The following is a 24,713-nucleotide window of genomic DNA, read 5'->3' on the forward strand; positions in this document are numbered from 1 at the left end:
ACTTGTAGACAACTGTGGCACCAAACCTGACATCAAAGGCTTCAATATCAATTTACTTACATAATGAATATGTAATATCCCTATAGAAACGTTTATAATTAGTAACACTCATTTAAATAGGCATAAAGTTATCCAGGTAGCTGTATGACAAATGTAAAGATTCACTAGATGCAACGTGTGCTTTCCTATGTGTTGCTGACCCCTGGCTGGGTACCTCATACCTTTAGGGGGTAAGGCAGAATTGTCAGGGGATTTGGCAGTATGGAGAAGCCACAGACGTAGCATATCAATGTGTCTCTGCTGTGTTGCCTGTGGCAGACCTTGACCACTGCGTAATCCAGTGATGCTTTTGAAGAGTCCTCATTGTGGTTCCTTTGGGTTTTGTGTAAATAAAGCTCTAATTCATACATACTTTTTTCAGTGCAGCTGAGGGGTGGGTAATACATCGTAACACATCAAGTCACTTTCACAAGTGCCAGTTTTCCCAATAAGCAAAAGTTTGTACGTGCTGCAGTCTAGCTAATGACATCCAGAACCCCGCGTTCTAATAGAAGGCTTTTCCCTAAATTAGCAATTAATGGTTAGTTTACTGGTTAAAAATGAAGCTGCGATACTATGTAACAGTGGTGAATGAGTAGGAAGCAGAGACATTAGAGAACAGAAGAGTGAAACGTAAGAACGTGAAGACTATAGAATGAGGATTAAAGGGATGTCCCAAATGTATTTCGAGTGCTAGGTGCATAAGTTGCTTTGTACTGAATCCATAAAACCTGATACAATGGCTTTTCTACAGTGTAGGATTATAACTTAAATGACGGAATAAATAAGAAACAGAACCCTTTATTGAGCATGCATTAGGCCCTTTATCACTACCATAAGCGCATCTCACCACATCTGAGGAGTTAGTAGTCACAGAGTGCCTGGACAAATCAGAAATCAATTTTGGGGAGTATTTAGTGGACTATAAGGGAATAAGAAGCTGAGCCAAGTTGTTGAATATTCTTGTCACTTCATATTGTATTTTCAGTTCTTTAAAAAAGGATTTGACCCTTGCACATGTCCAGAAATATAGCAGTTTTATCACATTGAGGCCGCTTCCTCACAGGTGATTTTCTCACAATGCGACAGCGCTACAAATCACATGTATGTAGAGCCCATACTTTACTATGGGTTCTTCCACACGAGCGATGTTTTGTAACCTGCGACATTGTGAGACTACAAAATCACAGCTTGCTCTATATGGACGCAATTTGTGATTTTTTTTTTGTAGCTCATGTTTCCCTATGGAGCCTTCCTATATGTTGAATCGCACTACACGAAAACACGATTTTCGCGTGGCGTGATGCAACTTTTACAGTTTACTTTTACTGTTTGAGCCCTAAACTAAGCCCTAGCTGCATAAAAAAAAAAATACATCACCTCTCCGGCGCTGTCATCTCTCCGCCCCTTTCCCCATGAAGCTCTCTGGTAGTTGCTTGAAGTCTCCTGCAGTCTCCTGGTTCTCAAGCGTGCAGTTTAGCCAGACAGACCAAAAGCGATATTAACCATTTACAGCCATACATTGAATGTTTGTGACTGGTTCATTGAGCTCTACCTCTGATTGGTTAAGCTGTGGAGCTCGAGAACCAATCAGAGGCAGGGCTTCCTGGAGGCGGAGATTTTCAAAGTCCGGACCAGGAAGCTATGTAGGAGACTTCAGACAAGTCTGCCGGAGCTTCAGGAAAGACACGCGGGGAGATGACAGCACCAGAGAGGTGATACTTTTTTTTTATGCAGCCAGGGCTTATTTTTGGAGTAGGGTTAATATTTCAAGCCCCCCTGAAAATCCCAGCAAAAGAGTGCTCCAAAGTCGCGTGACTTTGTAGTGACACAAAATTGCGATATCGTCGTGAGAAAATGCAGAGATTTCGCACATAACACAGATGTGATATCGCTGCAATTTTCTCACAGCAACATTTGTCACCTGTGTGGAAGTGGTCTGAATCTTCTTGGACCTAAAAGGAATGAAAAATCATGATAAGGAATGAAGGACACAGATCTGGGTGTAGTTCTGATGAAACAATAAAACGAAATAATGTGTGAGACTCTCATCTGACACAGTTGGGCACAAGTCTAGTAAACGCTTAATCACTCCATGGTACAAGCAGCCTCCTAAATCCATGAGCTTCAAGCCATGGTGGGAATGGGAAGTACAGTCAGGGACCTGAAACACAGGGTGTTGTATAAGAGAGTATGGCCACCTGCAGACGGACAGGTCGGATCCGGTGGCGAGGATTCTCGCCGCGGGACCTGACCCAAGCGCCTGCAGGGACCAGCGCGTACTCACCCGCGGCCCCGGCCCTTTCATGTATCGGCTGCCCGGCAGCCAGCGCATGCGCAGACCGGAGCCGGCAGAGGGTGAGTGATGTTTCTGTCCCCGCACAGAAATAGGACATGCCGCGGATCATTTGCCACGCGAGATTTCGCGTGGCCAAACCGCGGCCGTCTGCATAGGATTGCGTTTGTTAACGCAATCCTATGCAGGCTTCAAGCGGCGGAAATTCCGTGGGAAATCCGGCCGCAGAATTTCCACTCGTGTGCAGGCGCCCTATGGAAGAACATTAGTTTAGGGTGCTGCTCACTAGACCATCTGCCCATAGAACCCAATCACACTATAGTGACACCAAATGTTTAACTGAACATGACAGCCATACTACTGATAGTGTTGGTATCTTGGTCAATAAAACATTTGGATATATCTTCTGGTGTTACTAAAGTGCTACTGGGATCTATGGGCAGATGGTTTAGCAAGCAGCACCCTAAACTGATGTTCTTTCAACTATTCTCTTATACATTTTTATCACATTTCTTTAAATAAATATTAATCTGTTGTAAAGGAATACTGATAACAGAGTTAGGGAAAGCAAACAACTTCATATAACACAGCATAAGGGCTCAGTCACACGGGCGTTTATTGCCGCGATTTGCGCATGCGCATGCGTCCGGCGATTTTTTAAAACCATTGCTTTGCAATGGTATCGGACACATGAGCGCTTTTTATGCGCTCGTCCGATAAATTAGAGAACAGAAATCGCAGATCGCACCTATCTGCGATCTGCGATTCCTGTTCTCTTCTCTATATGCGCTCAATGGGGCCGGCGGCAGCTGTGGCAGAGAAGAACGATGTTTGCCCATTGAATTCAATGGAGCCGGCAATACAGCCGACTCCATTGAAAGCAATGGGCTGCCGGCGTGCGCGGGATGAATTGTCGGGAAGGGGTTAAATATATAACCCCTTCCCTGCAATGCATCCTGAAAAGTGAAAAAATAAAAAAAAAGGATGTACTCACCTGCTCCCGGCAGCCTGAGATCCCCGCGGCCGTCCTGCAGTGGGTGTGAAGGGGGTGTGACTCAGGCTTGCCCCTGATCTCAGTCATACCCATTCATGAATTCATGAATGGGTGTGACTGAGACTTGCCTCTGATTGGCTCAGCGCTGAGCCAATCAGGGGCAAGCCTGAGTCACACCCCCTTCACACCCACTGCAGGACGGCCGCGGGGATCTCCGGCTGCCAGGAGCAGGTAAGTACATACATTTTTTTTATTTTTTCACTTTTCAGGATGCATTGCAGGGAAGGGGTTATATATTTAACCCCTTCCTGACAATTCATCCCACACTCGCCCGCAGCGCTTGCATTCAATGGAGCCGCCTGTATTGCCGGCTCCATTGAATGCAATACGCTGGACAGCTCCGGCCCGTTTCTAATGAAACGCGGCTAGGAGCAGATTTTCGGGCGATTTTTCGGCCGATTTTTCGGCGCCGGTCACGCGATTTGCGCATGCGCATCCGTCATGCAATGCGCAAATCGCGTGAAAAAAACGCCCGTGTGACTAAGGCCTAACAAATAAAAATTAATTTTCTGGTGCCTTAGATATTTAAGCTGATCTTTGCTATACCTGATACGCTGATTCCAAAAATGGTAGTAGTTTTTTTCTATCAGCTATAGTTTTAGAGATATGGCATGTTATTGTTTACATATAAACAAAAGCATTTTTCTTATATGAATGGTTGCGTTTAGAGTCTTAAACTATGTTATTATGCTTGTATTCACTTTTGCTGGTTCTCATATTACTCTATGCACTTACGTAAGGTGATTTTAGTCTAAAAGAACACGCCATCTTGTTTTCAGTGTTGAACATAACCTCAATTGATGCACACTTTTTTTTTTTTTCAGGTGAGTTCTACAATGAATACAAGTCGTAGGAGCTGTGGTAACCATCCTGATGTATTTTGTTATGTTTGTGGAGAGTTGTATGTTTGTAAAAATTGCTGTATGCATATATCTCGAGAATGAAAGCTGATAGGAGAAAAGTAAATTCATATTTGAATTCTACGCATCAAATACGTTACAAATCATCTGTAAAATATTTGGCACCAAAGTATGTGTTGGGCTGTGTAATTTGATACAAAAAAAAGAAAGAAAAGTATCCTACATACAATAATAATGGTTGCACAGAAAGCTACACACAGTCAAGCAAAGCAGCTCTACGGCCACCTTTACACGGGCCATAAAGGCTACAGAACTTCTGCAGCACTTACAGTGCAAGCCATGTGGAGGAGATTTCAGAAATCTAATTCACATGGTGCAGATCTTTTCTGCAATGAATTCAAAGCATTTTTGCAAACTCAAATTGCATTCATGGTTAGGAGCCTTTCCTACAACATGATATTTAGGATCGGTCTACGCGGTGACTTTGGCTGCGTGACCCAGGATTTCTGTGCAGCACTGCAACATCGCACTGCATTAAACTCAATGGAGTCAAAGGGTGAGTCGCAGGTTGTCACTGCCAAAAATCCAATCTGGTTGTATTTTTTTACAATTCCAACTACGTGGTTGAGGCAATTTGCAACTAACGCTGTGACTCCATTAAGCTCAATGGCAGTGCGATGCAACAGTCCTATTCGATGACCTTCGGTCTCATTGCTGTGCTGTGTAGCCCTAACCTAACTGTTGCGTATGCTGTGTTAGAGTTTATTAGCCGCTCTTTCCTCGGATGTGTACTTCTACACACTTTTATATAGCGTACATTTTATAGACAATTATTTAAAGGGGTTGTCCCGTGAAACAAAGTTGGGGTATACACTTCTGTATGGCCATATTAATGCACTTTGTAATGTACATTGTGCATTAATTATGAGCCATACAGAAGTTATTCACTTACCTGCTCCGTTGCTAGCGTCCTCGTCTCCATGGTGCCGTCTAATTTTCAGCGTCTAATCGCCCGATTAGACGCGCTTGCGCAGTCCGGTCTTCTCCGTGTTGTATGGGGCTGCTCGTGCTGGAGAGCGCTCCTCGTAGCTCCACCCCGTCACGTGTGCCGATTCCAGCCAATCAGGAGGCTGGAATCGGCAATGGACCGCACAGAAGACCTGCGGTCCACCGAGGGTGAAGATCCCGGCGGCCATCTTCGCAAGGTAAGTAAGAAGTCACTGGAGCGCGGGGATTAGGGTAAGTACTATCCGTTTTTTTTTTTCAACACATGCATCGGGTTTGTCTCGCGCCGAACGGGGGGGCTATTGAAAAAAAAACAAACCCGTTTCGGCGCGGGACAACCCCTTTAAGTGAGCTACTTAGAATTCTAACACAAGATTTTTTTAAAACCAGCTATTCTCCCTTCAGAAAAGTATTGAAATCATAAATTCTCTTGATCTATTGTTCTACTTTCCCCCTAAGCAGTGATGGCCGATTCAGTAAAGGGAAACATTTGTAAATTATTGTGGCTTCTAAACAAAGAGCCAGTTCCATGACAAACACTCCACAGGTCATTGAAGCTATAATGCCTAAACAAATAATGCAGCAACCAATCATGTGGCAAGCATTTTCTTTCTAGCTACATCTTGTTTTATTTTTCCTTGCCTCCTGTAAACTCGCTGAATGAAAACCTGTTTGCAGTTTAGGAAACTTTAGTCCCTCTTATAGTTTAAATCTATACATCTAAATGTAAAACATGTCTACATTGGGGCAATTCATAGTGTTGTACGATAGGCTTATGTAGGAGAAATTCAGATAAAAATGAAGGTCTGACATATCATTGGTACATCCAAACAAAATCAACGCTGTGTCAGCAGTCCTCATCAGCAAAGAGCCGAGACGCAAAAGCACAGTCCACAATAACTGTAGCAATCAGGAGTAGAGAATCCAAATATCAACAGGACAACATCTTGTTAGAGAGCTAGCAGAGAATATCATCTCTGTTGTTTTGACGGAGATGCAATTGAAGATACTGTCAAGAGCTTTGTCCTTTCGCCCTGTAGGTAATATGGATTGCTTTCAACCAAACCTTGATATACAGATTTTCAGAAGGTTATGTCTTAAAATGTTTAATTTTGATTTATCCAATATTGTACGACAAGACTGTCAACAGAGTGAGGATGGGGAAAATCAAGATCAACGTATTACATTTTGGCCTGTACACTAAAAGTCAGTTTCCACCAACACAAAGTAATCATGTTGTAGAAGCTTATATAGAGTTGGTTCAAAAAGGGGCATAAGACAGTTGTGAGAGGATAAAGTGAATCACCACTAAACCTGTGAACAAGGGTGGTGCATCGTTATGGACACCACCCAGTATATTACTGAATTCCCCAGATAGTTGAATGATGCCCAAGAGTATGACAAGCTTACTGGTAATTCGACTGGGCAATATAGTATACCATTGAAATGTCTTATAGAGAGCATGTGAATAATGGCATTATTGATTATAGTTTGGATATCATCACTGATCACTCCCATTTTGTACTTACTGCCAAAAATACGTAAGGATTTAGTAAATCTTCTAGGACAACCTTCAGTCTTGGGTGGGAATCCTTGTTCAATAATATGTAAATTTTCTTAGATCATATTTTGTGCAGGTTTGCTACTGCTGGTAAGTTCTATATAAGGAATACTATGGATTTTTTTGAGGCGGCATGAGTAAGAGAAGATATTGTTCATGTTTCATTTGATGTTGTCTCACTTTACATATCTATTGTACGTGACAAAGGCCTTTGGGTCATTCAGAAAGTGATCACCAGCTTGGATTAATCACCGGGATATGCACAACTGCTGGAGCTTATACTTCGTAACACTTATTTTGTTTTCAGGGATGATTACTACTGGTAGTGGCAAGGGACAGCTATGGGGTCCAACATGGCACCCACTTTTGCTAACATATATATGGCTGTCCTGGAGTAGAGGTTTGCGTATGTCTTGAGGTTCTGGCAGTAGATCTGATGCTGGTGACAATATATGGATGACATATTTGTTATTTGGGAGGGCAGTATGGATAATTTAATGCTGTTTCATTATAAAATTAACAATTTATATCCAGAATTATGATTTGCAATCTCCTTCTCTGACATAGAGATGCAATTTCCAACTGACAATTACCAATTGACAGGAATAGTTTGTTGTTATATCAGAGTAATCATCCTAGAGAAAAATACTAGAATCATTACCATGTAGTGAACAACTTAGGGTGAGGTGAATAGCTAATGATGAGAAAATAGCTTAGTGCCTTAATGAAATGTGTCTGAAATTTCTTGATAGGGGTAATCCACTATCTGTAGTGATGCAATACAAGAATAAGGCTAGACATTTAGAGAGAAATGATTTGTTGATACCATATCATACACAAAACTCCCCTGTTAGGACCTCTTATGTATCGTCATTTGGACATCCTAATAGTAGGATTTGAAATATCCTGAGAACGCACAGGAAACTCATGCAGGCACTTCCCATGGACAGGAACTTCTGGTTCCACGGTGACTCATGTGAGAATTCAGCAAAAGCGAGAACACTAAAACAGTGTTTCTCAACTCCAGTCCTCAAGGACTCTGAATAATATTATACATCCTATAATCAGAACCCCTGTGGCAATGTCTGAGGCACTAACAATAATTACATCATCTGAGCAATACTGAGGAAATCCTGAAAACAGGACCTGTTGGGGTCCATGAGTTGAGAAACACTGCATCAAACCACACCTCCCCCATTGACATTGACACAAATGTATAGAAATAGAGATATAGTATCATTACATATAACATGCACTGTAGTATGTAGTATTGCATCTGTGTGTGCTTGATAAAGCAGGCTCCTTGTCCTTCTGAACATGTTGCACTCTTGCTACTATTTGTACCCTAAATAAATAGTTTCATTCAACATTTGCAGGTCTGGATCCTAAGTCGCAAGTGTTTGTTTTTCACTTTGACACACCTGGATTTAGGGGGGTCTTCTTATTTGATGCCCCACACAAAGGAAGTTCTTTTTATTTTGTACCAATATTTTGAATCTACTATTTGACCCTTGGAGCACTAGGTTATTATTTTGTTTGTAGACCCATAAATTGGTATCAAAGGAAAGATAAACTCTCCAAGTTTTCGAGCTTGAGGTTGGTGGAAGTGCGTATCCATAGTGACATGAGTACAGAAGATGGTGACACATCAAAGGAAAGAGCAGTGTGTTCTTTGGCTAGCAAAATTTGAATCTGTGACTTGTGTGTGAGTTGAGTACCATCATGTGTTTTATGAAAAATCACCACACATAAATAACATTTGTTGTTGGGATAGGCAGTTGATATGGTACAAATGGAGTTCAGGAAGACCATCCGTTAGTGACAAGATAGTCAAAGATGTTGCATATGCTGTCCAAAAAATTAGTGCGTAAGTGTGGTCAACAATTAGTTCTTCAAAAGTAACTGTTTACGAGTTACATACTCATACATAGTTCTGAAAAAATGTACTGGTTTTACATTTCAGCTGTTATAAGGAAATCCCCCAGATGATAAATGCAGAAGACACGATTTTGCTTTGAATATTCTTAATGACATTGACAAAGTTGAGTATTTTTCACATCGCACATTGTTCAGTGGGAGGATACTTCTCATGTTTTGGGACATATCCATTGACACAGGCTAAGATTATGGGCTAACAATAGAGATGAGCGAGCACCAAAATGCTCGGGTGCTCGTTACTCAAGACGAACTTTTCGCGATGTTCGAGGGTTCGTTTCAAGTAACGAACCCCATTGAAGTCAATGGGTGACCCGAGCATTTTTGTACATCGCCGATGCTCGCTAAGGTTTTCATTTGTGAAAATCTGGGCAATTCAAGAAAGTGATAGGAATGACACAGAAACGGATAGGGCAGGCGAGGGGCTACATGTTGGGCTGCATCTCAAGTTCCCAGGTCCCACTATTAAGCCACAATAGCGGCAAGAGTGGGCCCCCCCTCCCAACAATTTTTACTTCTGAAAAACCCTCATTAGCAAGGCATACCTTAGCTAAGCACCACACTACCTCCAACAAAGCACAATCACTGCCTGCATGACACTCCGCTGCCACTTCTCCTGGGTAACATGCTGCCCAACCCCCCCGCACGACCCAGTGTCCACTGCGCACACCAAAGTGTCCCTGCGCAGCCTTCAGCTGCACTCATGCCACACGTTGGCCTCATAGCAACACCACCATCATGTCTATTTATAAGTGCGTCTGCCATGAGGAGGAACCGCAGGCACACACTGCAGGGGGTTGGCATGGCCAGGCAGCGACCCTCTTTAAAAGGGGCAGGGCGATAGCCCACAATGCTGTACAGAAGCAATGAGAAATCCAATCCTCTGCCACCTCCATCAGGAGCTGCACACGTGGGCATAGCAATGGGGAACCCATGTGCCACACACTATTCATTCTGTCAAGGTGTCTGCATGCCCCATTCAGACCGGGGTTGTTTATAAATAGTCACAGGCAGGTACAACTCCGCAATGGGAATTCCGTGTGCACCCACAGCATGGGTGGCTCCCTGGAACCCACCGGCGGTACATAAATATATCCCATTGCATTGCCCATCACAGCTGAGGTAACGTCAGGTTTAATGCAGGTGGTCTTCGGCCCACACTGCATGCCCCAGTCTGACCGGGGTTTTTAATACATAGACACTGGCAGGTACAACTCCCTAATGTGAAGTCCCTGTGGACCCACGGCATGGGTGGCTCCCTGGAACCCACCGGCGGTACATAAATATATCCCATTGCATTGCCCATCACAGCTGAGGTAACGTCAGGTTTAATGCAGGTGGGCTTCGGCCCACACTGCATGCCCCAGTCAGACTGGGGTTCCTTAGAAGTAGACACATGCAGTTACAACTCCGTGTGGACTTACAGCATGGGTGGGTTCCAGGAAGCCACCGGCGGTACATAAATATATCCCATTGCATTGCCCATCACAGCTGAGGTAACGTCCGATTAAATGCAGGTGGTGTTCGGCCCACACTGCATGCCCCAGTCTGACGGGGGTTTTTAATACATAGACACTGGCAGGTACAACTCCCTAATGTGAAGTCCCTGTGGACCCACGGCATGGGTGGCTCCCTGGAACCCACCGGCGGTACATAAATATATCCCATTGCATTGCCCATCACAGCTGAGGTAACGTCAGGTTTAATGCAGGTGAGCTTCGGCCCACACTGCATGCCCCAGTCAGACTGGGGTTCTTTAGAAGTAGACACATGCAGTTACTACTCCGTGGGGACCGACAGCATGGGTGGGTTCCAGGAACCCACTGGCGGTACATAAATATATCCCTTTGCATTGCCCATCACAGCTGAGGTAACGTCCGATTAAATGCAGGTGGTCTTTGGCCCACACTGCATGCCCCAGTCTGACCGGGGTTTTTAATACATAGACACTGGCAGGTACAGCTCCCTAATGTGAAGTCCCTGTGGACCCATGGCATGGGTGGCTCCCTGGAACCCAACAGCGGTACATAAATATATCCCATTGCATTGCCCATCACAGCTGAGGTAACATCAGGTTTAATGTAGGTGGGCTTCGGCCCACAGTGCATGCCCCAGTCAGACTGGGGTTCTTTATAAGTAGACACAGGCAGTCACAATTCCGTGTGGACCGACAGCATGGGTGGGTCCCAGGAAGCCACCGGCGGTACATAAATATATCCCATTGCAGTGCCCTGGACAGCAAAGCTAACGTCAGATTAAATGCTGGTGGGCTTCGGCGGTACATTAATGTATCCCATTGCAGTGCCCTGCTCAGCAGAGCTAACGTCACATACAATACAGGTGTGCTTCGGCCCACAGTGCATGCCCCAGTCAGAGTGGTAATATGTACCTTAACAGTAACCGCGTTGGTGGGAATGTGGTGGCAACTGCGGACCTAGTAGCGCGGTTTTATTTAGTTGGTTTTCAGAATGCGGCCAGGATTAAGTGGGCCGTGGCGGGGGGATGGTGGTGGTGGTGGGGGGGCTCTCTTGTTGTGTCGGTAAAGGTAAAATTCTTGGACTGCCACCAGACGGACCTATGCAAAGGTATTTGCCAAGAAAGTTTTCATTGTTGGAGGAGGACGGGGATGTTTTTGAGGCACTACGTATCCTCTCCACGTGTCCGTGGTTATATGCACCTTAACAGTAACCGCGTTGGTGGGAAATGGCCTCGCCACCATCATGTGTTTGGGAAGCCTCCGTTTCCACACCCCAGTGACATAGCATTAGCAGCGGTATAGGTAGAGCCCAGAATTAGTAACATTTCAGCGGTAGCATTAGGTACAGGCCCCAGTAACATATCACTAGCAGCAGTATAGGGGGAGCACAGTATTAGTTCCATTTCAGTAGTAGTAGCAGTCCAGACAGGCCCCAGTAACAATTCCGAAGCAGCAGTATAGGGGGAGCACAGTATTAGTTCCATTTCAGTAGTAGTAGCAGTCTAGACAGGCCCCAGTAACATATCACTAGCAGCAGTATAGGGGGAGCACAGTATTAGTTCCATTTCAGTAGTAGTAGCAGTCAAGACAGGCCCCAGTAACAACTCCGAAGCAGCAGTATAGGGGGAGCACAGTATTAGTTCCATTTCAGTAGTAGTAGCAGTCAAGACAGGCCACAGTAACATTCCCGTTGCAGCAGTTTAGGGAGATAACAGTCTCTTGCACATTTCAGTAGTTGCAGTATAGACAAGGCCCCAGTTACATTTATGTAGCAAAAGTGTAGGCCAACCCCACACACATTGCTGTACCATGAGTGCAGGCGAAGCCCATAAAAATTACTAGGATTACACTGTAGGCGAGGCCCCAAAAAAATTGGTGTACCAACTGTACTAATGTACCTCAGAAAAATTGCCCATGCCCAACCAAGAGGGCAGGTGAAACCCTTTAATCGCTTTGATTAATGTGGGTTAATTTGTACCTAGGCCTAGAGGCAGCCCAGTTAAAATAAAAATTGGTTCAGGTGCAAGTTTCAACGCTTTAATGAGAATTGAAACATATAAACATTGTTTACTAAAGTCATATGACTGAGCCTTGTGGGCCTAAGAAAAATTGCCTGTTCGGCGTGATTACGTGAGGTTTCAGGAGGAGGAGGATGAATATAATACACAGATTGATGAAGCTAAAAGGTCCCCGTTTTTGATGGTGATAGAGAACGATGCTTCCATCCGCGGATGCAGGCTACGTATTGTTTAGGTACCGCTGCTGTCCGCTGGTGGAGAAGAGAAGTCTAGGGAAATCCAGGCTTTGTTCATCTTTATGAGTGTAAGCCTGTCGGCACTGTTGGTTGACAGGCGGGTACGCTTATCCGTGATGATTCCCCCAGCCGCACTAAACACCCTCTCTGACAAGACGCTAGCCGCAGGACAAGCAAGCACCTCCAGGGCATACAGCGCGAGTTCAGGCCACGTGTCCAGCTTCGACACCCAGTAGTTGTTGGGGGCAGAGGCGTCACGGAGGACGGTCGTGCGATCAGCTACGTACTTCCTCACCATCCTTGACTCAGCCTTGACTGGGGAGCGGTGACACAGTCTTGCTGGGGAGCCATAAAGCTGGCAAAGGCCTTGGAGAGTGTTCCCCTGCCTGTGCTGTACATGCTGCCTGATCTCCGCGCCTCCCCTGCTACCTGGCCCTCGGAACTGCGCCTTCTGCCACTAGCGCTGTCGGATGGGAATTTTACCATCAGTTTGTCCGCCAGGGTCCTGTGGTATAGCATCACTCTCGAACCCCTTTCCTCTTCGGGTATGAGAGTGGAAAGGTTCTCCTTATACCGTGGGTCGAGCAGTGTGTACACCCAGTAATCCGTAGTGGCCAGAATGCCTGTAATGCGAGGGTCACGAGAAAGGCATCCTAACATGGAGTACGCCATGTGTGCCAGGGTACCTGTACGCAACACATGGCTGTCCTCACTAGGAAGATCACTTTCAGGATCCTCCTCCTCTTCAGGCCATACACGCTGAAAGGATGACAGGCAAGCAGCATGGGTACCCTCAGCAGTGGGCCAAGCTGTCTCTTCCCCCTCCTCCTCCTCAACGCACTGAGATATAGACATAAGGGTGCTCTGACTATCCAGCGACATACTGTCTTCCCCCGCCTCCGTTTCCGAGTGCAAAGCGTCTGCCTTTATGCTTTGCAGGGAACTTCTCAAGAGGCATAGCAGAGGAATGGTGACGCTAATGATTGCAGCATCGCCGCTCACCATCTGGGTAGACTCCTCAAAGTTTCCAAGGACCTGGCAGATGTCTGCCAACCAGGCCCACTCTTCTGTAAAAAATTGAGGAGGCTGACTCCCACTACGCCGCCCATGTTGGAGTTGGTATTCCACTATAGCTCTACGCTGCTCATAGAACCTGGCCAACATGTGGAGTGTAGAGTTCCACCGAGTGGGCACGTCGCACAGCAGTCGGTGCACTGGCAGATTAAACCGATGTTGCAGGGTCCGTAGGGTGGCAGCGTCCGTCTTGGACTTGCGGAAATGTGCGCTGAGCCGGCGCACCTTTCAAAGCAGGTCTGACAAGCGTGGGTAGCTTTTCAGAAACCGCTGAACCACCAAATTAAAGACGTGGGCCAGGCATGGCACGTGCGTGAGGCTGCCGAGCTGCAGAGCCTCCACCAGGTTACGCCCGTTGTCACACACGACCATGCCCGGTTGTAGGCTCAGCGGCGAAAGCCAGCGGTCGGTCTGCTCTGTCAGACCCTGCAGCAGTTCGTGGGGCGTGTGCCTCTTCTCTCCTAAGCTGAGTAGTTTCAGCACGGCCTGCTGGCGCTTGCCCACCCCTGTGCTGCCACCCCGCGCGACACCGACTGGTGGCGACGTGCTGCTGCTGACACATCTTGATTCCGAGACAGAGGTTACGTAGGAGGAGGAGGAGGGTGGTTTAGTGGAGGAAGCATACACCGCCGCAGATACCAGCACCGAGCTGGGGCCCGCAATTCTGCGGGTGGGTAGGATGTGAGCGTTCCCAGGCTCTGACTCGGTCCCAGCCTCCACTAAATTCACCCAATGTGCCGTCAGGGAGATATAGTGGCCCTGCCCGCCTGTGCTTGTCCACGTGTACGTTGTTAAGTGGACCTTGGCAGTAACCGCGTTGGTGAGGGCGGTACAATGCTGCGGGAGACGTGGTCGTGCAGGGCTGGGACGGCACATCGGGAAAAGTAGTGGCGACTGGGAACCGAGTAGCGCGGGGCCTCCGCCGCCATCATGTTTTCGAAAGCCTCCGTTTCCACAAGCCTATACGGCAGCATCTCTAGGCTGATCAATTTGGCTATGTGCACGTTTAATTCTTGAGCGAGCGGGTGCGTGGCGGCGTACTTGCGCTTGCGCTCAAACAGTTGCGCTAGCGACGGCTGGACGCTGCGCTGAGAGGCATTGCTGGATGGGGCCGAGGACAGCGGAGGTGAGGGTGTGGGTGCAGGCCGGGAGACGGTAGTGCCTGTGTCCTGAGAGGGGGGTTGGATCTCAGTGGCAGGTTGGGGCACAGGGGGAGAGGCAGTGGTGCAAACCGGAGGCGGTGAATGGCGTTCGTCCCACCTTATGGGGTGCTTGGCCATCATATGCCTGCGCATGCTGGTGGTGGTGAGGCTGGTGGTGGTGGCTCCCCGGCTGATCTTGGCGTGACAAACCTTGCACACCACAGTTCGTCGGTCGTCTGCACTCTCAGTGAAAAACTGCCAGACCTTTGAGCACCTCGGCCTCTGCAGGGTGGCATGGCGCGAGGGGGCGCTTTGGGAAACAGCTGGTGGATTATTCGGTCTGGCCCTGCCTCTACCCCTGGCCACCGCACTTCCTCTTCCAACCTGCCCTGCTGCTGCACTTGCCTCCCCCTCTGAAGACCTGTCCTCAGTAGGCTTAGCAAACCAGGTGGGGTCAGTCACCTCATCGTCCAGCTGCTCATCCTCCGAATCCTCTGTGCGCTCCTCCCTCGGACTTACTGCCCTTACTACTACCTCACTGATAGACAACTGTGTCTCATCGTCCTCCTCACCCACTGAAAGGTCTTGAGACAGTTGCCAGAAGTCCCTAGCCTCATCTCCCGGATCCCGGGAACTTTCTAAAGGTTGGGCATCGGTCACGACAAACTCCTGCGGTGGGAGAGGAACCATTGCTGCCTATTCTGGGCAGGGGCCTGAGAACAGTTCCTGGGAGTCTGCCTGCTCCTCAGAATGTGTCATTGTAATGGAGTGAGGAGGCTGGGAGGAAGGAGGAGCAGCAGCCAGAGGATTCAGAGTTGCAGCAGTGGACGGCGTAGAAGTCTGTGTGGTCGATAGATTGCTGGATGCACTTTCTGCCATCCACGACAGGACCTGCTCACACTGCTCATTTTCTAATAAAGGTCTACCGCGTGGACCCATTAATTGTGAGATGAATCTGGGGACCCCTGAAATTTGCCTCCCTCCTAATCCCGCAGCAGTCGGCTGCGATACACCTGGACCAGGAGCTCGGCCTGTGCCCACACCCTGACTTGGGCCTCCGCGTCCTCGCCCGCGTCCACGTCCTCTAGGCCTACCCCTACCCCTCAGCATGGTGTATTACGAGTAGAGCAGAAACAGAACGCTGTAATTAAATGTGCCGCTTATTGGCCTGTGGTTGGAGGCTGACTTCACTTACGTAACGCACAGCAGAGCCAGCAAACAATTTTGTGCACGCCTGTAGTGAGACGTAGGTGCGTATGACTCAGCTAGTGGAATTCACAGCGCAGAAGCAGTCAAGTGGCCAAAGGCCACTAGTAGGCCCTAAGTATTTTGCTTCTATTTTTTTAAATGCAGAGCTGGTACAGCAGACAGATACTGTAGGCAGCGTATATTATGTATACTGTTTCCCTCTGGCGGAATGACGGCGGTGATGTAACGGAGACAGCAGAGCCAGCAAACAATTTTGCGCACGCCTGCACTGTAACGCAGGTGCGTATGACTCAGCTAGTGGAATTCACAGCGCAGAAGCAGTCAAGCCTGCTGTAACGCTTAGCTGCGTATTAATTAGGACTACTACCCTCAGCAGAGACGCAGTACACTGAAGACGGTCACAGGCAGCCCAAATATACTATTTTTCCCCAATTTTTTTGAAAAAGCCCACTGCCTATATAGCCTGTATATCTCTTTCCCTGTACCACTGTCCCTGCCTCACCAGTACTGGCCCTATACTCTGTACAATGACTGCAGACTGAGGTCGCAATGCTCTGAACGCCCGATATACAAAAAAAAAAAAAAGTGCAACACTGCTCACAGCAGCCTTAACAGTACTGCACACGGTCAGATGTGGCCCTAAGAAGGACCGTTGGGGTTCTTGAAGCCTAATATAACTCCTAACGGTCTCCCTATAGCAGCAGCAGCATCAGCAGCACTGTCCCTGATCTCTGTCACCATGCATCTGTGGTGAGCCGCGGGCGCGGCAGATTTTAATACTCGGGTGACACCTGATCTCCCCAGCCACTCACTGCAGGGGGGTGGGATAGGGCTGGAACGTCACAGGAGGAAGTTGTAATGCCTTCCCATGTCTTTCTGTTGGCCAGAAAAGCGCGCTAATGTCTCAGAGATGAAAGTGAAAGTAACTCAAACATCGCGTGGTACTCGTCACGAGTAACGAGCATCTCGAACACCCTAATACTCGAACGAGCATCAAGCTCAGACGCGTACGTTCGCTCATCTCTAGCTAACAACCATCTCCCTGAATTTGTTCAACATCAGCCTTATAGCCCTAAAATTAATGTCTGGTGCGCTCTTGCCAGAGATTGTGTTCTTAGTCCATTTGAAACTTTTTGTAGTTCCCCAATTTGATGTGTGATGTGATCTTTCAGCGAAATGATGCCCCTCCGCACTATGCCAGAATTGGCATGGAATTTATACTTTTGGAATATAACCATGACTTTTAGGTCACAAATGTAGAGACTTTGTTTTTCATTCCAACAATATAATCATTTGAAATGCTACCATTACTTTAGGAAGATGCTGTATATTCATACTTGTGCCGGACTAATGGGGTGAAAATAACAATTGCTTAAAGGAAACCTTTCAAGTTGAACATGATGTAGTATTTTCAGACATCAGGTTATAGAAAAAGTTGAGCAAATTGATACATAGTTTTGTAGGAAAGATAAGTAAAATAAAGCTTTTACTTTATCAATTAAAATCCCTGCTCACTGTGTACTTATGAGTCTAGTCACTGGTGTCACTATAGGGGGTTGCGGTTGCACCCGGGCCCAGGAGCCTTAGGGGCCCATAAGGCCTCTCTTCTCCATATAGGGAGCCCAGTACTATGAATAAAGCATTATAGGTGGGGGCTCTGTTACAGGTTTTGCATTGGGGCCCAGGAGCTTCAAGTTACGCCTCTGCGTTAAGAGGTTAAGATACGTTTGGGGACCCCAAGATAAACTTTTGCACCCGGGCCCATGAGCCTTTAGCTATGCCCCTGAGTCTAGTGGGTGGTCTAAGTCAATGATGAAAGCCCTACCCTGTATGAGCATGTAGCTGTCAGTTACTGAATATGACTCCTCAGTAGACTCATGAATCCAGAGCGAACAGGGCTTTTAATGAATATAATGCAATCAATACTTCATCGTTCTTCTTTTGGATCTAGGACAACATGTTCAACATAACAGGTGACTTTTAAACTACTGTATATACATGAAAGAAGATAGTACGAAATATTAACAAAAACTTGTTTTACAAAAGAGGAGGCGAATACTGTGCGCTTCATTTATATTTATTTCTGTCCAGTGTAGCTCAAGCTCCTCCTGAGTTTTAGCAGAGAAGACATTAATATGACAAGTGCTATTTCTGGAAAGCTGTGTACACTATTAATTTAATCATCTTTCACAGGAATCTATTTGTTAATATACTCCCGAGGCATTTAGTTAATTAAATATATGACTACTTTAATGCTTTAATAAAGTAAATTCCCAGGAACATCATCATTGGGATGTTCTGGCTATGGGGGAATCCCAGGCATTAATTAGATGTAGGAAATATTTTCCACATCACTTTAGTGTTAGAACTGATGCCAGTACCATGATATATGAACTGCTATATCACTGACATCTAAGTTTCTAATTGCAATGTTTTAACACACGGTATTTAATTATTGATTATATCTATGCAGGAATCTGGTCCTTGGAAATGTATCAACGATGCTGCAATCACTTCACTGCATTTCCCTCATAATATAGAGAACACTGTCACTATATAACACATTGGTCTGGATTCTGACTTGGTTTTCAATTCCCAATCATCCACAGACCTGTATAAAGGGTCAAGCATTGCTTTGAAGGAATGCTGCTATCCAATAGGTGGCGCTACAGAGGTATTGTTCCATGTTCCTTATTTGCATACTACCCAAAGAAGCATGGGTGGCTTTATAAGTCTCCTCACTCACCTTCTTGGTGCTCTTCCTAAGGATTGATGATACCCCTCTTGACACATTGGTCAAAGATAGTTGACTTGTCAGTTGCATTCATATCTTTTTGGGCAGCAACTATTTATTACTTGCTCATAGGCTCATTCTTGTAGAAAATTAGGAAGAATGTAAAACATCTGATAGACTGCTATGAAACCCAAAACTCCTTTGATACTGTCAGAGCATAAGGCAGACATTGTAGTTATTGAGATATAGCAAAACAATTCTCCTTTAAATGATAATTCAACTTTGAGACAACCTATTTTAATATGATAGCCAATGTGATAGCTAGCAAATGTGCACATATTTACCTAAAATTATGCTTTTGTTGAAAACTCCTTCTAAAGTGCTTGCCATAGAGGTGTCCCTTCTAATTTGCTTTCCACAGCTGGTTGTCATGTGAAGTCCATCTCTAGTAAGGCCGCCTGCAGACGAGCGGGTTGGATCCGGCGGCGAGAATTCTCGCCGCGGGACCCGACCCGAGCGCCTGCAGAGATGAGCGCGTACTCACCCGCGCCCGGCGGCCCCGGCTCTTTCATGTGCCGGCTGCCGCCCAGCCAGCGCATGCACAGACCGGAGCCGGCGGCCGGGTGAGTGACGTTTCTGTGCAAGGCTCTGCGAGCCCCACACAAAAATAGGACATGCCGCGGTTTGTTTGCCGCCCGAAATTTCGCGCGGCCAAACCGCGGCCGTCTGCATAGGAGTGCCTATTGTAATGCACTCCTATGCAGGCTTTCAGTGGCGGAAATCCTGCCGCGGGATTTTTGCCCGTGTGCAGGCGGCCTAACAGAGATAGAGAGATAGATTACAGGGAATGAAGGATATACAGCCTGCAGAGGTGCAAACTGGTGAGAAATGCAGGATAGAAATCATATAATGGCCAGAAGTTGTGCTGCTACTCCTCATGTACACATTGCAGCTTATTCTAAAAAGTCCTCTGAAAGTGCAGGGACGCTTTAATGTTTAAGGACCTCCAGTGTGGACTATGTTGTCATGTATATTTGGGAAGCTTGAATACCTTAGCAAATCAGCAACAATGTTAAGAGACTGCTTAAAGCCCCCCAAGATTATATTGTTAGCAAGGTGAAATATGACAACTAAATGTAAGGTGTTGTCTGATTTATAAAGCCTATTTTCAAGTATCTATTAGGGTATTTTGAGTTAAAAGAGGGGAGTCTTCAGTTTAGCATGCTAACTTTGTAGGATTCTGCTTGTCTGTACATTACACAGGCAACCCATTGATTTCAGTTGGAACCATGTAATGTTATTTCCCTTGGGGAAGCTGGCGGGAAATTGAGGTCATGCTTGCCATGTTTGTGGTCATGCTACCAGGTTCCCCTACAGATTACAGCTGATGGGGCACTACAATTCCCAAATTCCTTCTCTGTATTTGACAATATTTTAGTAACCCTTGATATTTCTATTTAGTAGTTGGAATGAAGAGTAGATGCAAAGAAAGTTAGGCTGCCTGTCCACGGGCGTTGCGAAATCCCGCGGCAAATCTCCACCATGGGAGATAGGCTCACCGCGGAGAATCGCAGTAATTTGCAGCATGCTGGGCATGAGTGGAGATTCACAGTGATTCTCCGCCCGTGGACAGTGGGGCTGCGCTTTTCATAGCAACACTATGGAAAGCGTTCACTGCATTCCCTGTGGTCGGATTATCGCCGCGGGGAATGCATTAAAAATTTGACTGTGGACAGAAGTCCTTTTAAATGAGCCAATTATCATTGGAATGAGCGACTGAAGTCATCATTAACTCGTTTGCTTTTGTGCAGCCTATTTAGACAAGAAGATACATTGTTGGCCCGTTGAAATGAGAAATCATTCAGAATCATTCAGTCTTTCACATTCGCTGTATAGGTGAATGAGAGCGACTGAATGAGCACTGTTTAAGCCAAACAATAAGTGAACGAGTCAACGATGATTTTGGTGCCCGCATAAAACGTAAGATGAATAAAAAGTGAACGATTATTGTCCGTTGGCTATGTTTACAGCAGATGATTATAATGATAATTATCGTTCACTTTTGCTCGTTTATCATTTAAAAAATAGTTTAATTGTTCCGTCTAAAAGCAGCTTTACTCAGGAGTTCACTGCATGTCTGTTCTTGACACAGATTCTCCATGGTTTTAAAGGGCACCACATAATGCTTCATTTACTCTGTGGTGGCATGGCAGGTTAATTGCATTCTTGCTGCCAGGTCTCCTTTTATGTTACAGAAGATGGTTGGGGGTCCAAGCAACACGCCACTCTCTGATCATCTTATTTTACCTTCTAACTAAAAAGAATTGTCCAAAACACAGAATTCCTTTAATCTCAATAGACAGTTAATCGCCGTCACAAAAGCAGAGTAAAGTCTAATTGAACACAACTTAAGCCCTTTCACAGTTTAGACAAATTTAAAAATAATAACTTTTATTAATTATATTTAAAACCTGTTTGGACAAACACAGGGCACAACACAAGAACCACTGGGTTAGCAGAGGTATAGAAGTCTCTTCGGAGACTTTATCGCCACATACTATGCTACTTCCCTCTTAGTAACGGTTATAGCAGAAGGGAACAGCGGATTATAGATAGTTAGCGAATACAGTGGCTTTGGTTAACAAAAAATTAATAAGATCTCGGACCAGATTCTTTACTAATATCCCTCTTCCATGCTCTTGGTTCTAGGAATAAGGTTCACTGTCAAGAAGATGGACAGCTTAGCCTATATCACTGAGTAATCCTGGCAGTGAGGCTGGAATTGATGATAGACATAATCCAGTCTTAGGCAGAGGGAGAATAGGTTTCTAGAATGTTATGGTGTAGGGAAAGGTAAATGATGTATATCCTGTGGTGATACAAGTCTCTACATCATTGTCCATGGACATATAGATCCCTCTAGGATCCCTCTATTGTTTAGATTTCTAAGAGCAGAAAGGGAAAAGGGAAGTTGTGGGTCCAGTATATATGTCAATGGACACACTTTTTCTCCTTCAAGGGACTGTTTAAACAGCCCTTGAACATTTAATTCATTAAGATTTTTGATATCGGCACTGTTGCACTTTTTTATAAATATTGTATAGTCTCTTGTAGTTTCTCTCTCAGTACTGTATAATCTCTTGTAATTTTATTCTCAACGCGTTTCTCCGCTAATAGTGGCGGGTCATCAGGAGATCATGGAGTTTAGTACTAAAGAAATCAGTTTTGTTTGTTTATTAGTACAAAAGAAGTCAGTGTGCTTGTTTATTGTTTATTTCCGAGTTCACTTAGAACCAGAAAGATACGGAAATAGGCCAATCACTCCAGATATTCGTGCTATATCTGCTAATTCACAGCGATAGATTGATATGCATAGGATGAGGAGAAGCCGGCCAAATATAGGCGGTATCCTATGCGGTGTCAACTAGAGCATAGTTGATATTGGTATCGGGCATACACTACCATGTAGCGGCAGTGTCCCGTGTTCAGATAGAGGAGGACTCTCTAGAAAGTTGTTGCGAGAGTAGCATCAAGTCTTATGTGTAGACTGTAGATGGGTCTTAATTGACGCGTTGAACTGCGTAATTTACTGAAAAAAAGCTACGTCTTTATCCTCTATTTACAGCCCCAGGCTGTTTTTTTGCTAGTATTGGTCTGCCGATACCATCCTTTTTTGAAAGGAATCCACCCTAATTCTCTTTTTTGGTTGGTTAGATTGTGCGCAATACAGGGATTTATTTACATCCCAGGCACTTTCTCCTGCTAGGGTGTTATTCCTCTTAGGATTAATTTCCGTTTGGTCTCTAAAAAATGTGCTAGTGAGGTGAAACTTTTTTCTTCCCAAGCACACTCATGATCAAAATCTCCATCAGTAGACCAAGGAAACCTCTGACTAAATCTTGAATATATAAGTGGGGTTGACCCTTTCAGTAAACGGCAGTGGTTACACTATATTCATTACAGGGTAGCCTCTGACTATCGTCCAAGCCTCAAAATGGTCTTTTACTTGACATGAGCCCTCTTTTCTGCTCTTCAGGTGATACGGTATCCCTCATTATACTAGCCTTATGGGGATTACCTACTGAAGAAGCAACTGGTTTATGTTTTTTTTGTGTGTCCCTTTGGAAACTTGAGATTCAAGTTCCTTTTTAATATATTATTTATTAAAAGTTATATTTTAGTTTTCTTCTCGAACCCTACAGTGAATAGTTTAAAATGTTCAAGGGCTGTTTAAACAGTCCCTTGAAGGAGAAAAAGTGTGTCCATTGACATATATACTGGACCCACAACTTCCCTTTTCCCTTTCTGCTCGTAGAAATCTAAACAATAGAGGGATCCTAGAGGGATCTATATGTCCATGGACAATGATGTAGAGACTTGTATCACCACAGGATATACATCATTTACCTTTCCCTACACCATAACCCTCTAGAAACCTATTCTCCCTCTGCCTAAGACTGGATTATGTCTATCATCAATTCCAGCCTCACTGCCAGGATTACTCAGTGATACAGGCTAAGCTGTCCATCTTCTTGACAGTGAACCTTATTCCAAGAACCAAGAGCACGGGGAAGGGATATTAGTAAAGAATCTGGTCTGAGTTCTTAATAATGTTTTGTTAACCAAAGCCACTGTATTCGTTAACTATCTATAATACGCTGTTCCCTTCTGCTATAACCGTTACTAAGAGGGAAGTAGCATAGTATGTGGCGATAAAGTCCCCAAAGAGACTTCTATACCTCTGCTAACCCAGTGGTTCTTGTGTTGTGCCCTGTGTTTGTCCAAACAGGTTTTAAATATAATTAATAAAAGTTATTATTTTTAAATTTGTCTAAACTGTGAAAGGGCAATAGACAGTTAATAAATCCTAATGGACAAACTGATCTCATCAATACAGGATTTTGTGTATTTTACGTCTTCACTATTTCTTTCATTTCTGTTTAATAAATCTGATAATAACAGACGGTGATCGCTCTCTGACTACATCTTGACCCTTATAATTTAGTAAATTTTAGTACTAAGACAATTCTAGTGTTAGTGGGATATTACGATTGTATGACATTTAGCAAGTAAGCAAATAGCAATCATTACTTTATTTCATTTATTCATTAAATGGGTTGTCTGCGATCTCCACAAGTTTAGTTACAGCCAGGTATAACTTTAAAATAGTAAAATAAGCTTAACTCACCTCCATTCCAGCACTGCTGCTTCCATTCTTCATGTTGGTCTTTGTTTTTGGTGCCACATCAGTCATGTCATCGACTACCCACGTTACTCCTGTAGCCAGTTGCTGGCCTCCGCAGCCATATGATTAGTTGGTGATGTCATTTTTGCAGCACCGGAAAACTATATCACAGAATCCAAGAAATAACAACCCCTTGAAGGAAGATAATTTGTCATGCAGCAAAAATTAATCATGAATCACTGCAGTCACTGCTATACATTCTCAGGATAAAACATAACTTTTATTAAAGAATTTAAAGTATATAAAAATATCCAGGAGGGAGGGACCAGAAAAATATTAAGAAAAATGTATGTGTAGAAAGGAAGAGGACCCTAAAATATGTCCTATAGTGCCCTATGGTTTCCGCTAACTATACGGAGCACCCGCCCTGAAAGGGGCAACCCCATATTGGAACCTCAATATATATTCCTGATAAACCGTGAATTCTAAGGGCAAAGAAAAGTAACAGCAAATCAAGGGGAAAAAAGTAAGGAGGAATTAAAATATAAATACAGAAGAAATACTAATTTTTTTTTACATATACATATACATGGTTATAAGAGGGATAGTTAAAAGCACATTACAATCAATGCACACACAATAGAATCAACCACTATGCAGAATATTTCCAATATATCAGGATGACCTTATTATAACCAGAAAACTGTAAGTTATGATTTTTTAAATTATTTTAAAACGAGTCCCGAACTAACTAAAATTATGGGGTTGTGGGAAACACCTAGAAGTTGTAGTTAAATACCCGTTAGTTTCCTTCCAACATAAGCCATGATTTGCTGCCTATTGTCTGATAATTTGCTTCTATTACAATTTGTGCAGTGTAATAGTTTT

The 24,713-nt window shown here is 44.9% G+C and overlaps 1 protein-coding gene across 3 annotated transcripts in view; it reads left to right on the plus strand.

The window, feature by feature from the left end:
- The window catches only part of SUGCT (succinyl-CoA:glutarate-CoA transferase), a 992,617-nt gene that overhangs the window by 674,211 nt on the left and 293,693 nt on the right, over positions 1–24,713 (plus strand). The window contains exon 13 of one of the 3 annotated variants that reach the window (XM_066585000.1): positions 4,214–4,250. The exons of the other annotated variants lie outside the window; for them this stretch is intronic. Within the exon in view, the coding sequence (XP_066441097.1) occupies positions 4,214–4,250 (37 nt within the window). The remainder of the gene's footprint in view (positions 1–4,213; positions 4,251–24,713) is intronic. 3 annotated transcript variants of the gene reach the window in all.

Source organism: Eleutherodactylus coqui, chromosome 12 (genome assembly GCF_035609145.1).
Source record: "Eleutherodactylus coqui strain aEleCoq1 chromosome 12, aEleCoq1.hap1, whole genome shotgun sequence".
Lineage (NCBI taxonomy): Eukaryota > Metazoa > Chordata > Amphibia > Anura > Eleutherodactylidae > Eleutherodactylus > Eleutherodactylus coqui.